This window comes from Dreissena polymorpha, chromosome 9 (genome assembly GCF_020536995.1).
Source record: "Dreissena polymorpha isolate Duluth1 chromosome 9, UMN_Dpol_1.0, whole genome shotgun sequence".
Taxonomy (NCBI): Eukaryota; Metazoa; Mollusca; class Bivalvia; order Myida; family Dreissenidae; genus Dreissena; species Dreissena polymorpha.
This window is the reverse complement of record NC_068363.1, coordinates 49,368,651-49,383,125: the sequence shown is the minus strand read 5'-3', so window position 1 is coordinate 49,383,125 and position 14,475 is coordinate 49,368,651. Positions and strand designations below refer to the sequence as shown.

At 36.3% G+C, this 14,475-nt stretch overlaps 1 protein-coding gene across 2 annotated transcripts; it reads left to right on the top strand.

Moving 5' to 3' along the window:
- Positions 1–1,405: 1,405 nt before the first annotated feature.
- On the top strand, positions 1,406–9,096 carry LOC127846489 (phosphoenolpyruvate carboxykinase, cytosolic [GTP]-like). 2 transcript variants are annotated; one of them, XM_052377768.1, is made up of 7 exons: positions 1,406–1,573; positions 4,120–4,371; positions 4,607–5,001; positions 5,800–5,990; positions 6,279–6,697; positions 7,017–7,216; positions 7,368–9,096. In XM_052377768.1, exons 1-7 carry the CDS (start codon positions 1,524–1,526, stop codon positions 7,823–7,825), a joined length of 1,965 nt encoding a protein of 654 aa, XP_052233728.1. In that variant the 5' UTR covers positions 1,406–1,523; the 3' UTR covers positions 7,826–9,096. The 2 variants fall into 2 exon arrangements, with proteins under 2 accessions (XP_052233728.1, XP_052233729.1); XM_052377769.1 differs by lacking the exon at positions 1,406–1,573 and adding an exon at positions 2,338–2,532.
- Positions 9,097–14,475: the final 5,379 nt, after the last annotated feature.

The following is a 14,475-nucleotide window of genomic DNA, read 5'->3' as shown; positions in this document are numbered from 1 at the left end:
TAACAACAAAGGGACAGACACCATGTGATTGTTGATATATAGGTTGGCTTCCCTTTGCATACGTATTTATTAATTATTCACGAACCAAAGTATACAGAGATCGATTGGGGCAAATGACCAACAAATAATATCATTTTTTGTTGCAGATTGTTTAAAAGTGTATTAATTCACGGTAGCACGTGCGGATATAAATATAAAAATCAATTCATCGACAACGCCTCATTTTCATAATGTGCATACTAAAGGCAGCTTTGATTGTCTCATTCGTAAAAAAAAGAACACTGAGCACTGTGTGCTAATAGCGATATATTTGTCTATATAATAAGTCAAACTATCAGTATACGATAAGCATATCAAATTTGCATGTATTTACGCTGATATCGGCTTGATACAAAAACTGTCTCATATATTTTATCCCACCTCTAAGCTGATATAAAACTGATTCAAATGGGCATACGAGCCATGTTATTATTTAGGTGAGTATATGAGTCAATTTTCGGAGGTACCCCACGTTTCTCAAATGTGAAGACACCGTTTTCGGTAAAAAGAAATCAGAATCAATATAATAGAGATTATACCAAATTGTATTCTATTTTAGACACAAAATGGACCAAAACAGAGAAACAACGCATTTTACAAATATGAAGCGATGGTGCCTGTGACGTCATGTTTAGCACGTCGAACGCCATACAACGTATTTATTCCTGCTTGCAATACACAGTCTTTACTTCTTTACTAGCAGGGACACGGAGTTTTGCTAAACAGAAAATTAAAACAGGTTACAGCCCTATCGATTTATTATTTATCAAGGCTAGGTACGAACAACACGTCGTAATTTTATTCTTAGCTTTACCTTATATTTACCAAAACGATTGGTCATTCTTTAAATATATTAGGCTATGTAAAAAACACTTTCCTTATATAGCTTCATAAAGAAACTGTATCATGCCGATGTGACCTTATTTAAAGTCTATCTGTAATTATGCAATGTGTTTTATCAATATATTATGTGAAATCATGCATGCTTACCGGTATAGAGATTCAAGAAAACAATTTATCTTGTCGATAACCAATCTGCAAAAAATGCAGAAACAATATTACAGTAGCCAATAAAGAAAAATCTGCTGTTTTAACCATCTTCATGAACCACAAACATAATATCTCTACGGTACGAAATGCATTCGATTAACCGACTTTGTACAATAATATTTTTTTATAAGAATGATTCCCACGTTTTTGCTCTACAAGTTCTTTTCTGCACACTCGTTGTTTGTAAAGCATATTTTACGAACTATTTTCCTTAACGCGTCCTCGACTATTTTTAGAACAGAAAACAGTCGCTTGTTTATCGCTGGCTGAATCCGGTTAGCCGGTCGTTTTCTGGTGCAACAGTTGTGACGTTGCTCTTGTCACGAGTATATATCAGGCCTAAGTCAATTGAGGAATCATTGGTAATTTTTATCTTAAAGCTTCACGTTAATGATTATTGAACTACATACTTAAGGTATACAATATCTTTAAATATGGGAGTTGATAAGGTGAATACACAGGCAGCGTCTAGCAGCATCGATATGTAAGTAGAAGTTAATATAATATATTTTACTAAATTCTGTATTGATTTATTTATTAGTTTACTGTGAATTGTAAGCGTAATTGTATTCTTTTACTAAACTTTCTGTTATGCATAAATATAAATATATTACACGAGTATTCTTTATAATCTTAGGGAATTCATAAATACGTTTGTAACATGGAATATTAAAAAATCGCATAGTAAAAATTGTGTGTTCCGTACTCCGACGTACTTTGCGACTCTATTGTTACTCAATGTACATTTATTTACTGTTTAGTTAAACTAGTATATGTGGTTTAAATAGTATTTATGTGTCCGAGAGAGTATCTTATTCAAGATCTTTTGCAAAATAGCACACCTTGTGAATATGTAATATGAATAATTATTAAGTGGTGACATGTTTTTCGGTGTATTAATTTAGATTAAGATCTTAAAATACTCCTTACCTGTGTTTATACAGTAACATACTTTGAAGTCTTTTATAAAGTATCGTCAAAAGAAGGGTAAAAAGAAAGACAGTCGAGTCGCAAAATTGCATCATTACCGTACTGCGCGACTCAATCAGCTGTTTTTAAGAGGTGTGTCATTCTTTCAACCAATGAAATATCGTTGTGTGTCACACCCTCGCGTTCCGACCTTGACATTAAATACTACCGACCAATGAAAAAGAGCGCGACCGAAGCACGTTAATGGACTTGTTTGCTAGTTTAGTATAAGTTTTAGTATATAAACCACCAGTTATTATACGAATTGCTGACCAGAATGCAACCATGTAAACAATTTAAAAGACAACAAAAGTAATTTTATAAGTATACAAAAAAGTTATTATTATTATCCAAAATATTTGAGGGCAATCTAATTTGTGAACTTATCGATACTCGATAAAAAAAAGAGTTCGTCTGACAATCGGATCATACCGGGGAAACTGTAAACATGGTTGGCGTGTCTCGGATATTAAGGTAGCTTAAAGTGGCTTAAGTATTTTAAATCGTCACAATTTAGTGTTTAAAAAAACAATATCATAATTAGATTAGTATTTTACTTGCACGAATGGTGGCGATCACCAGTCAGTCATTATGTTCCGTCTTTCATCCAGTTCCGGCATTTTTTTAATTGTAAGGCTGGTAAGGATAGAGTACGTTCAGAAACATTTTTTTTCTGTAATGTCATGTTAATTTATGATTTTTCGTCGATTGGTATTTTACGAATTTCTTGCGTGTGTTGGATTCGGCATAAATGATTTTAATGTGGCGGTAAACAGAGCTATGTGTTCAATCGTAACTTCGTTTTGCTTTGACAATGCTCTCGTTGAACTCATGCGTGGGAACCGTTGATCGCATGATTTCATTTATCACATAAATAAATTGTATTTGGAAAAAAACTATTTTAACTGAACATGATTTACGCTTTAAAGGGGCCTTTTCACAGATTTTGGCATTTTTTTAACTTATTCATTAAATGCTTTATATTAATAAATGTAAACATTGGATCGTAAAAGCTCCAGTAAAAAATCAAGAATAAAAATAAAAAAAGGAAAAGAACATTGCCCGGAGCAGGTTTCGAACCAGTGACCCCTGGAGTCCTGCCAGAGTCCTGAAGTAAAAACGCTTTAGCCTACTGAGCTATTCCGCCGAGTACACATTGATGACGTATTTTATACCTTATATAAGCAATCTTCGTAGTTTCACAAAATTTAACGACAAAAACAGAACTCTCCAAATTATTCAATCGTTTCGCGTTGCAACGCTTTATAATTTTTAGGTTTTAAAATCGTCAAAAGATGCATATAATGGCTATATTAGAGCATGGTTAATGTTCAGTATTACTGTTTCCTCACAAATATCATAACTGAAACGAAAACTTACGAATCTGAAACAATTTTTTTCAATTTTGTCAATTTACCAAAGCGTGAAAAGATCCCTTTAAATATGGATTATAGTTTATTTGCACTAAGTGGTTAATTGAAATTAGATTAAAATAATTACCACCACAATGTGATTTTAGATTATATAGCATTATAACAGAGCAAAAAATTGTGTGACTAGTTAGGGAGACAAATCCATACTCTTGCTATCAAGAGAAGTGCTTCCAATTGATTGGGCTGCCACATATTCTCTCCCCTAACATTACAAAGTTCATACCGTGACACTTACCCCCTCCTGTCCCTCAGTTGGATATGTTTTTGTCCTCGAATAAATGGATTCCAGTGTTATATAATTATCCATGGGCCTCTTAGAGTATAACCAGGTAATGTCAAGATCCCACACTGGGTGTCCAATGTCAAAATGCATGAAAATGTGAAACCAGACCGGTCTTAGAACCTGGCATACCTTGCTTTAGGGGAGATTGGTCTCTCAACTGAGCCAACCTGTCCTACTCTCAATGTGACAAAGCTCATTCTCTGACACATGGTATGCATTGGTTTAAGAGACTTGTACCTATTTTAACTCCGTGTAATGAAGTAGAATTGCGTTTATGTAAACAATTTTAAACATTTACCTGTTTATATATACTAAGAATGATATAAAAGCATGGTATGTTTTTAGGTTTGCCACCCATTACCTTAAAGAGGTAGCATGCTCCTCAAGCAAACTTCAGCCCAAGTCCAACTACAGAATCATCTATGGCAACTTAAACAGACTGCCAAAGCAGGTTCGATTCTACGTTGAGGAAAATGCCAAAGTGTGTCAACCGGAGGCAATCCACATCTGCGATGGGTCAGAAAAGGAGAAAGATCTCTTGCTTTACATTTTGCAGAAGGAAGGAACTATCAAACCTTTAGCTAAATATGAGAACTGGTAGGTTAACATGTTAAATGATTTTTTATGTTTCTTCACACATTAATTAATTCTCATTAGTTAATAATAAATTGCTTTGATTTGTCTAAAGTTCATGACGTTTTTGTGCTTATTGTTATTAAACATTATGATGATGTGCTAAAACATTTAACATCGTTTATTTAAAGTATAATCTTTGAGCTGTTATATTTGTGCCAAAAGACGGTAAATCCAGAAAAGGACTTTTGTTTCACAGCTGGTTGGCAAACACAGACCCAGCGGATGTTGCTAGAGTGGAGAGTAGGACCTTCATTTCTACAGAGGAGAGACACGACACAATCACACGGACAAAAGGAGGTGTGAAGAGCATGCTTGCCAACTGGATGTCCCCACAAGACACGGAGGAGGCTTTGCACGCTAGGTTTCCTGGCTGCATGATGGGCCGCACGATGTATGTCATCCCTTTCAGCATGGGGCCAGTGGGATCCCCCCTGTCCAAGATCGGTATTGAGCTTACAGACTCCGCATACGTGGTTGCCAGCATGGGCATTATGACGCGCATCGGACAGAAAGTGCTGGACACCCTAAAGGAAGGCGAGTTTGTGAAGTGCCTGCACTCTGTTGGCAAGCCAGTGACAAGTACAGGTGTTGGTAGGTTTCTCTTCTTATGTGTTTTAGCTGAAGATAATAATCAGGGTAATACTGTAGAGTTATATGAAATTCTGGAATATAGGGTAGTTACTTCCAGATGCATAATATTGGGTATAAGGTTGTACAAAATGCATTTACTGGTTTATAATAAGTCTCTTCTTAAAAAAATCCAGTTAGTTTAGTCGGAAAGTGTCTTCCCTGATTAGCCTGTGCATACTGCACTGGCTGATCTGGGACAACGCTTTACGCACATGCATTAAACCCCCTTTTCACTGAGCTCAACCCAATATATATTTAAGTTTCTTATGCATACCTTTGCAATTATCTGTGTGCAGGCATGCAATAATATACATTCATGAAACTTTTTCATGTCTTTCATTTGTATGAAATGTAATTATAGTGGTTGTAGTTTGCTTGTGGTTTGATGTACATTTGTCAAAGATTGATCAGTGCTTGGTCTGCTATTGTGTTATCGTTTGGTTATATTTATCCCCAGGCTCTATATTGCATCATTAGTTGCTCTTAGATGCTGAGTTATGGAAATAGGCCTTTAAATCATCAGATTTAACATATGTTGAACTTTAAACACTGGGCTGTAGTGGTAACATCTTGAAAGAAGTAAATTGTGATGTATGTACAATACAGACTTAACAATTTGCTTTGTTCAAGAACAAACTTAAAGTAAATAACGCAATACAATTATGATAGAAGTAATACTATAAATTTATTTTTTTGTTGAATCATTATGTTTGACATTAAAATAACTTAATTAATTAAATTCATTTTGTTTCCTTGCAGCTGATGGTATCAAAGAGTCCTGGCCGTGCAATCCCAAGGATGTAATGATTGCACACTTACCTGAGAGAAACGAGATTTGCTCTTTCGGCAGTGGCTATGGTGGAAACTCGTTGCTAGGAAAGAAATGCTTTGCTCTCAGACTCGGTTCCATCCTTGCCCGGAGAGAAGGCTGGTTAGCAGAACACATGCTGGTGAGTAACAGTAGCGTACATTGGGGATTTGTTGCATGATTTTAACATGTCTAGCGGTTGAAATGCTTCATGGCCTTCCAGTATACTTACGAGAATGCTGGTAATAGAGTTGTGACCTTTGGTTCGAAAGGGATGAATAATGATTTTTATTAAATTATGTAATTATTTATATAATTCAATGTTTTGATTTATATTTGTTGAGTAAAATAGGTCAATCTTGGTTGTTCCATTCATTCATGATTTTTTGAGAACTTAATCAGTGATCTCAATCATATTTCTGTTTTCCAGATTATGGGAGTTGAAAACCCCAAGGGTGAGAAGAAATACTTTGCAGCTGCTTTCCCGAGTGCTTGTGGCAAGACTAACCTGGCCATGATGGAACCAACATTGCCTGGATACAAAGTCACTTGTGTGGGGGACGACATTGCCTGGATGAGGTTTGACAAGAATGGACAACTGCGAGCAATCAACCCGGAGGCGGGATTCTTTGGGGTGGCCCCTGGAACTTCCATGAAGACCAATCCTAATGCCATGAGGACAGTAATGAAAAACACGATCTTTACAAATGTTGCTGAGACAAGCGATGGAGGGGTGTACTGGGAGGGGATGGAGGATGAACTTCCGGACAACGCAACGATCACATCATGGCTTGGAGAGGAAGAATGGAGCAAGTCCACAGAGAAACCAGCTGCTCATCCGAACTCTAGGTATATCATAAGCAAAATGTTTAATGAGACTTCTTTATTTCAATTTCACAGTCATGAATTGTATGGTCCATACAACAGACTTGATTTAAAATGGTTCGAAACCCCTATTCTTCCTTTGGGAGAGACTCCTATTTGATTTTTTTGTCTTGATTGCAGAGAGAAGTGGCTAGAAATGTATTGAATAAAGCTTGACTTTTGTGTTACTACTGTGCAAACTTTGCTTGTAGCTATTAATTTTATAATTTAAAGACTCATTATAATGTGTTTGTCTTTAAAATCAACAACATGAATTTCAAGGTGTCTATTTACTTTTTGACAGATTCTGCACCCCAGCAGGTCAGTGTCCCATCATTGATGAGCAGTGGGAGAGTCCTGAGGGAGTCCCAATAGAGGGCATTATATTTGGTGGGCGTCGCCCAGAAGGCGTGCCCCTTGTGTATGAGGCCTTTGACTGGAACCATGGTGTATTTGTTGGTGCTGCTCTGAAATCTGAAGCCACTGCTGCTGCAGAACACAAAGGTAAATAGAATGTGTTTAGTAAGAAGAAACTGAAGTTGTTGTTTTTAATGCTATTGTCTCTTTTAGGCTGAAATTGTACAGTTTTTATGACAAGGCTGTAGAATATTAGTTTAGTTACTGTATTATTAAGGCGTTTATATCTTAATTTCAGCCAAGGTTGTCATGCATGATCCATTCGCAATGCGGCCTTTCTTTGGCTACAACTTTGGCCACTACTTGGACCACTGGCTTAGCTTCCAGGACAACAATAAGCTAAAGCTGCCAAAGGTGTTCCACGTCAACTGGTTCCGCAAGGGTCCCAAAGGGTTCCTGTGGCCCGGCTTTGGCGAGAACTCCCGTGTCTTGGACTGGATGTTCCGTCGTGTGAATGGCGAAGACTGTGCCATCAAGTCTGCAGTTGGACTCATCCCCGTGCCAGGGTCCATAGATCTGTCCGGCCTTAAGGAAGAGGTGGATATGGACGAGTTGTTTCGACTGCCGAAGGATTTCTGGCAGTCAGAAGTCAGAGAACTGAAAAACTACTTTGAGGAACAGGTCGGTGAAGACCTGCCTGTCAATATCCAGCGGGAGCTTCAAAAGTTGGAACAGAGAGTGCAGTCTGAGTTGTAACTTCTTCTAGAACAGTAGTACTATCTGGTCTTAATTGGCATAGTCAAGTGAAATAATTGGGGGTACTAAGGGTAGGTGACTTTTTTCCGAGGGTTTTTTCTCACTCTGACATGGGATTCACATTAATATACATATGTTGCAATATGCTTTTTCTAGAGCTTTTATATTCATATTCAGCCTATGTTTGGCACTTGAAAGGTGGGATGTTCAAAGTGAACTTACAGGTGCTGATATAATTTTGTTGATTGACCCACATTCACCAGATTGATTTTCATAGATTTGTTATATGAATGATGGGATAAGACGGAGTATCAATTATATGTGACCAACATATCACATTGCTCAACATTGTTCTTTGTCTAAAATTTCAGACCATATTTATTTTGGTGATATATCATGTATGGTTGAGTTTTATCTGGACATTTTCATGAACAATGAGAGGATGTAGCCATAATGGCTTTAAATGGCATGTGTGTCTAAGATATTGTACGTCGATCAATAGAATCTCAAAAAGACTTGTGTACTTATGCACTTGTCTTCATAGTTCATAATATTATGTTTTGTGATAACTATGAAACCATTTTTGAAAATCTCTTGCTGTCCTCTCTCTGCATTTAAGAGTTATTTTTTTCTTGTGTGTCTGTTGTCTATTATACGCCGTGATGAGTGAATTTGTTTAAGCACACCTGTGATGGATTTTACCATTTGTGAAGCGGACTTAAAGCAAGCCTTTTGCCTGCAAGAATTCATTCAAAATGTTATCATAATTAAAATCAGTTTTGATCTATTTGATTTTTTGAAATTTGACATTATTTGCATAATGGTTTAAGAATACTTTGTTTTTACAATGGTAAAAATATATAATTTTTTGTATAAATTTAATTGTTCGATTTTGATGATCTCATATTTTTTTATATGGATGTATTAGTTGTTAAATATGTAAATAATGTGCACTGTAATGAAATATAGACGTTTATATATTATATGTTAGTATCACTATACATAATCTCAATGTTTCATGTATGAATCAGCAATACGCTGGCTCTAAACATTTAAATGATGTTGTGTTAGTTATAATACTGACTGGATGTTAAGTGTGTTAGGGTTTTAATTCTATATAATGTAAATGTTTGAAGCTGATAAGTGTATTGACATTATCAATTCCTTATAGATTTTACATGTGACATTCATTTATATGTAATATATTTTTGTATTTATCTCAATATTGTTGTTTAAAAATATGTCTGGTCAATAATATTTGAAAAACACAACATGATCTTTTGGTGGTTATTTTGATGTCCTTGTGTTAATTTGGATATTCCCATCATGATTTTGAATTTGGTAAATTATATTGAAACAAACTGAGCATGCACAAGTCGTTTGCATCTATATAAGCGCGTATAGATCGTATGTTATAACTGTCATTCAGTAAAACTGTACACTGAATGGAAAATCACAATAACGTGCGGTTGGCATCACACCATGTGTTACCACAATGGAAGACAGATATAAGTACGTGTAATTAAAACAATTGCTGGCTCTGTTTACGTAATAACGTGTATCGATTTATTTCATGGATGCCAAACAAATGCGCGAATTGTACTTGGTGATTACGTGCGCTTCACACTTACCCATGTAAACAAGTAGATCTATTTATAGTTTATTACTCGGAGCTACCTTTTCCACAATGCAAACTCGTGCATCATGCTGAATAACGTCTTTAATTGTCACTACAACTGGAGCTCGAGTCGGCTTTACAAAGCTTATTTTGCGGGCGATAGCGTGCCTTTTGAATAATGTCCCATACTATGATACAAAACATACAACTAAATGCGGGAATCAAATGACTTCAGACTTAAGTCTAAAGATGTATATATCTACGTATACATGCCTCAGTTAATGTAGATGTACTCTTAATTTATCATACATTGCTGTCATAGTGTATATGAGCGTTTATCAAACTCAGTCAGCTGAGAGACAAGATAATATTGATTCATTCATGATTCATCATCATGCTTTGAAACACGTTGAGTGATGAAATATTGTAACATGTATATATTCCGTTCCTGTTGATATCGAACGACCTGGTATCATGTACTCCATACCGTTTCATACAGTTGGTACACAAGCTATCACGCAGATCTTGATTAATATAACACACAGGGTTAATGGCATTAAACATCTGCGATTATAAGTTTAAACAATAGATACGGCAAAAAATCAACACATTTTTATTGATAAGGGGTTGTTCAACACAAAAAGCCGAATGTTATAGATCTACTGATTTTAACCGGTATAAACCAGTTGCTCACTATTGCTTATACAAAGGTCAATAACCAATTGATTCGTGGATCAAGACTTCCGTTGCAGGGCACAAGTTGTAGTTTGTATAAATACATGTGTTGTAAACCCTTTCCCACTTAGAAGCTACGTGAAAATGTCCAAACAACATAAAACCAGAACAGCCTGCGAGTAACTCGCAGTATGTTCAGGGTTTATGCTGTTTGCTGCTCATCAGTATCAAAGGGTTGGAACTGGAAGCCTTTATACCCTGGGTCTAGTCAGAAAGGCCTAACATTACTAGTAATTTTAACTTTCTAAGGGGACTTCAAACACGTCAACATACGCATCTAAGTGGTAAAGGGTTTAACAGTGAATTAATATTAGTTTTTATTTTTAACCGGTTCCCTTTATCGATTGCACAACTCTTTGTTCAGTTTTATAAACACATAAATCTACTAGTACATGAACTAGACTACTTCATTACATGCGTAGGAACCACGACCCGATTTTCTGTTTGTTAAGGCAAACATATCATGTAAAATACACTAAACACATTATTGTGCGCCCAATAGGTATTTGTTTTTTTTTATATAAATGTCTATTTGTTCGTATGAACAACGGAGACGTCGATACAGTGTCCTATATCTAGGCGCAGATAGTCGGACTCGATCTAGTATGGCTCACTTTGCGGATCGATGAGGTCTCTTAAATGACCACCGATTGAATGCATGGACAAGATCGATTATGACATACTTTCATATCGTCTTATGTGAGAAAGATCATAATTTGTAAACTTCAACCCGTATGAAATATTTTTCATATACAAGACGTCAAGAGTATCGGTCTGATGTTAGAATTCACTGGATTTGAGACGAAGTTCAGCGTCTTCGTTTGTTGTGTATTGTCTTCTTTTATGTGACAGCATGATTATTTATGTATTTGGATAACACCGTCATGATCTGGCTCGAGTTGAATTTGTAGAATTCTTGAATACAACGGAGCCCTTTACACTTAGGAGCACCACATGAAGACGTCGTGTCGGGCGCACACTTGTGTCCTTAGCTTAAACGTCATTGTTAGGCTCAGATGTCAAAAGTCAATTAAATTCTATGTATAGATGTTGTAGGACTTAACAATTATCTTTTATTTGACACTTTAAATATTATTGGCCACACATATTCACGGAGTTGACGAGAAATTAATATCGCGCACAAGACAATCAAACATTGTCAAGGAATTGACGAGAAATTAACCCATTTATGCCTAGTGGACTATCCCATCCTGCTAAATTGGATCAATTTATTTCCAAAATTAGGGATGTCTTGTATATTTTTTTTCTATACTAAGAATATTTCTTACATAAATTCATTTAAGCAAACAGCGCAGACCCAGATGAGAAACCGCATCATGCGGCGTCTCATCTGGGTCGTACGCTGTTTGCGAAGGCATTTTTTCTAGACGCTAGGCATAAATGGGTTAAATTAATATCGCGCACAAGACATATGGCCCTAGCCTCCCAAAAGATCAGGTAGTTTTAATTCGGTCAAAACTTAACACGAAATCGGGTACCGTTCTGTACACAACAATGACCCTTATGGTACATATTATAAGACAACCATGTCTTGCAAGTGCAATCTAGCACGATAACCGTCGGTGTGGACTGTCTGCCTTAAGCAGCAGTGCCGGGCTCTGAGAGCACCGACTCAACAATAATTTGAATGAAGTGAAACTGACAGTTTATGTGTGAAACGTCGGCATGGGCTATCGGTCTTAACCGGATAGTGCTGGGCTCTGAGAGCACGTAGGTAGGGATTGACCCAATCCCTGTAGGGAGGGTCGAAGATTCGAGCCCCATGGGGACCGATTGTCGAAGGATGGATGTTTGTCATGGGACTTCCGAAATGGCCGCTTCGTGAGCCGAGAGCTAGTTTAAAATGAATGGTTACTCGGACTTCTATCCGCCTGGCGCCTGGCCTAGTGCTAGGAATTCGGAGGTACATGGTATACACGCAAAACGTGTCTCATAAGTCAAATAGGCTGGCCCTTTAAATAGGGGTGTCACTACAATAAAAAAAGACCTTTACCACTATACCGGCTGCAGTCATGATTCATTTTCAGGTACGGATACTGGATACGGTTAACATTGTTGTTTAACAAATATTATTTTAACATCAAACTATTTTACCACTTTTGTACAAAGACACGCTTATTGCATATAGGATAGTCAATGTCAGTTTTATTTACTTCTTAGAATCCATTGTTTATATTTTGCTTATTTCGGTTTCGAGCAAAGCAGGAATCTAAGTGGATCACATATATTTGCATATTTGTTTTAACTTTTAAATATTGACTATAATTATTGTTCTTTTATTTGAGTAATTGTATAGCCAATGTATTTGTGAATTTCTTAGAATCCACGGTTTGTATTTTGCTTATTTCGGTTTCGGGCAAAATATGAATCTAAGTGGATCACACAAATTTGTATACTTGTTTTAAGTATTGGCTTTAATCAGTGTTCTTTTACTGAAGCGATTGCCAGTTGATTCTTTTGTAAAGCGCCTTCGAACGCACACAACTGTATGAAAAGAGCGCTATATAAATGTGGTATTATTATTATTGTATCAAATACAATCGCACCGGTGCCACTCCTATAAACTTATTTTTGTTAGGATATTCTTACATGAAATTAACTATTTGAACGACTGGCCAAGTATTGAAGCCCATGTGAGATAACATTTGACACAAAACGTTAAATCTTGTTTAACCGCAGCTGATAAATTATTTCAAACGAATCGAAATTTCACGCATTATTAACGCATTTATGCCTAGTTGACTCTCCAATCCTTCCAAATTGGATCAATTTATTTCCAAAATTAGGGATGTCTAGTATATTTATTTCTATATTTAGAATATTACTTACAGAAACTCCTTTAAGCAAACAGCGCAAACCCTTATGAGACGCCGCATCATGCGGCATCTCATTTGGGTCTACGCTGTTTGCCAAGGCCTTTTTTCAAGACGCTAGGCATAAATGGGTTAATCAATATTTTCCTTCACGTTTAGGCATACTTTTAACTGATTTTATCTGCATGCTTTTTTTAAAGAAAAATCTTGACATGCGTCTACATCTTAAAACAACCACAGTTTTATGCCTTGTTTGTAATTCAAAAGTTACGAACTGCTGTCATTTAAGCTTGCTATTACAAGTTTCGACTCGTGTAATTTGGCGCTCAGGCTTTGTTTTTCTAGTGGGATACTGTAACGTCAACAAGAGGGCCTGAAAGGCCCAAAGTCGCTCACCTGAGATAACACCTGAGTATTGGGACAAATATTCTGACCAAGTTTCATGAAGATCGGAAAATAAATGTGACCTCTAGAGTGTTAACAAGGTTTTACTATCGCCATATAAGGAAAAATGACCCGCCCCTTTACAGCCATGTTTTTCAACCAACCGGCATCATTTTTTAAATCTTCAAAGATATTATCGGGATGAATCTTCTGACCAAGTTTCATGAAGATCGGACAGTAAATGTGGTCTCTAGAGTGTTAACAAGGTTTTACTATAGCCATATAAGGAAAATGCCCCACCCCTTGGAAGCCACGTATTTCAAGCAAACATAATTATTTTCGAACTCATCCAAGATATCATTGAGACTAATCTTCTGATGCAAAATTTCATGAAGATTGGACAATAAATGTGGCCTCTAGAGAGTTAACAAGATTTTACTGAAGCCATATAAGGAAAAATGCCCCGCCCTTTGGAAGCCATGTTTTTCAAGCAAACGTAGCCCTTTTTTAAGGTAATCCAAGATATCATTGAGACCAATCTTCTGACCAAATTTCATGAAGATTGGACAATAAATGTGGCCTCTAGAGTTATTAAGGTTGTGCTTAGGTGAGCTAAAAATGTCTCCGTAGTTCATATCATTGTTCTTGTATATTGTTTTTTAATTTTGAATGCAATAGTGCGCGCCGGAACACACAGAAAGCCGCTATTTATTGTTTTCCAAAAATTATTTAGGACAGACAAAATACATTGAAATTCAATTTAACCGGTGGAATATATACCCATTAACATAATTTCAATCCGCATCATGCTTAATTTTTCTAGGCACATGAATTTGACAATCCTCTGTAAACGTGTCACTGTCTAACATTGCAACTTCATAGCAAATCTGAGCCTTAATAAGAGCAAAGTTCATGTTTGTAAGTACAGAGTAATGTCGCCAAATTTTAACCATGATAAATTTTAGAAACAGTTGAAATTTTAAACAACTTAGTCTTGAATGAAAAGCTATATAACACAGTAGAACATAGTAATCTTTACAGTTTGTGTTGTGATATAAACCAATATAAAGAAGGCAATA

Bases quoted from the DNA above. Each gene is read 5' to 3' on its own strand.
- LOC127846489 (XM_052377768.1), top strand. From the start codon at position 1,524: ATGGGAGTTGATAAGGTGAATACACAGGCAGCGTCTAGCAGCATCGAT. The intron at 4,372-4,606 runs GTAGGTTAACAT...TTTGTTTCACAG, and splicing joins TTAGCTAAATATGAGAACTG to CTGGTTGGCAAACACAGACC. The intron at 7,217-7,367 runs GTAAATAGAATG...TCTTAATTTCAG, and splicing joins TGCTGCTGCAGAACACAAAG to CCAAGGTTGTCATGCATGAT.